The sequence below is a fragment of the Kryptolebias marmoratus genome, linkage group LG14 (genome assembly GCF_001649575.2).
Source record: "Kryptolebias marmoratus isolate JLee-2015 linkage group LG14, ASM164957v2, whole genome shotgun sequence".
Taxonomy (NCBI): Eukaryota; Metazoa; Chordata; class Actinopteri; order Cyprinodontiformes; family Rivulidae; genus Kryptolebias; species Kryptolebias marmoratus.
Window position 1 is genome coordinate 9,338,142 of NC_051443.1, and position 1,864 is coordinate 9,340,005.

Genomic DNA, 1,864 nt, shown 5'->3' on the forward strand with positions numbered 1-1,864 from the left:
CCTATAGAACTAGACTGAAAGACCATTTAAAGGCCTTTGCAGGTGGTTTGAGTTAATTAGCTGATTAGAGTGTGGTACCAGGTGCCATCAATTTTGAACCTTTTCACAAGATTCTAATTTTCTGATATGATGAATTTGAGATTTTCATTTGTTCTCATTTGTAATCATCAAAATTAAACGAAATAAACATTTGAAATATATGAGTTTGTATGTAATGTATGAATATAATATACAAGTTTCACTTTTTTAATGGAATTACTGAAATCAATCTACTTTTTCATGATATTCTAATTTTATGACCAGCACCTGTATTCTTCTAATAATTACTCCTCTGGTTTTAACTTCGCACTAAATACAACCTCGAGAAAATCAGGGAAAAGGAAATGACACAAAAAATACATTGGAGCAGAGGAGCATCTATAACATTTACATTTACATTTCATATAAATACTACAAGTGGAATATAGAGATTATTCAGTAAGTTCAATAATGGTTATACAATAATTAGGCCATTTCCTGTCCAGTATTCCAACACAGGAAGAGAACTGACTCATTAATACGTCCATCCCTGCTTTAATAGATGGCGCTATCTCCACCTTCAGCTCGTTAGTATTGAGATTATTCCTGTTGCCTTTGAACTCAAATCAAACCCAAAAAGTATCAATCTGTACCATGTCACCTACTGAACAGAAAATTATTACTGTTGTTTGCATTAAAATTGTGTGTTAGTACAACTCCAGTACGGCTAAAACATTTATATGTGTTTAAAATGTTTGGTTTAGGTTGGACTGACACAATAATTTGATTTATTTATATAAACGTACCAACTTCTATTCCTGGCCCTTTCATTTAATCTCCCACACAGCTGATTAAAGGGCATTACTAATATTGAAAAAGCAGACATTTAATACTCTAATCAATAACTGATTTATTGCAGTCGTTACTAAAAAAGTTCCTATAATGTTGATTCATTTACTGCAGGAGGTAACTGGTTCGGTTTTATAATTCCAGTAAAACAAAACACAACTCAACATAAATGTACAGAGTTTGCTTTTTACCTCTGGTAAAAAGGAAAAAAAGGCAATAAGTACAATAGTTTTCTAAAATCCTAAATATAAACACAAATGAGTTCATCAACAGCGAAGGCTGAGGATTACGGAGTATTTATACAAAATTCATCTGCTAACTGCTAGTAAACCAACTCATAATTTCAGTGTTTCTACCAGAGAGAAGTAAATGTTGACACATTACCATTACACATTAGCCTTCAAGTCCCAGAATCCTTAGAGAACCCTAAGAACTGTTTGAGCTGAGAACCCTTACTTTGACGCAACAATCCAATCAGATCGTGTTTAAATCGTCTCAAACATTCATCATTCTGAAGACACTTTGTTTGTTTTTTTATAAGAACTGGACAAAAAACCTCTTCCTGTCCTCTGAGACGGCGTTACCTCTCGGGGTGTGTGGAGAATCTCTTGTCGTCATACAGGATGTGGTCCCTGAGGGACACGATTTCGTCGTAACCAGGCAGAAAAATCAAGACGGCACCTAGAGATCGGAGAATAAAAGCTCACGTTCTGACAGGGTTTACGATAGGGCTGCTGCGTAGATGTGTTGTATTCGGCTGGTTGAGGCTTTTTACTGTTGAAAACTGCTTTATTAATTAAATTAGTTTTTCCACAAAACAATTCTAACACTACCTCTCCCTGGGCTGCCACCTTATCGTGGTGGAGGGGTTTGAGTGTCCCAGTGATCCTAGGAGCTATGCTGTCAGGGGCTTCATGCCCCTAGTAGGGTCACCCAAGGCAGACAGGTCCTAGGTGAGAGGCCAGACGAAGTGCAGCCCAAAGACCCCTTATGATGA

General features: G+C 36.6%; 1 protein-coding gene across 1 annotated transcript in view; it reads right to left on the reverse strand.

Annotated features, from left to right (window-relative positions):
- LOC108242512 (3'-5' RNA helicase YTHDC2) overlaps positions 1-1,864 on the reverse strand; it is a 30,918-nt gene that overhangs the window by 12,538 nt on the left and 16,516 nt on the right. The window contains exon 16 of the mRNA XM_017427383.3: positions 1,452-1,548. Coding sequence (XP_017282872.1) covers positions 1,452-1,548 — 97 coding nt within the window. The remainder of the gene's footprint in view (positions 1-1,451; positions 1,549-1,864) is intronic.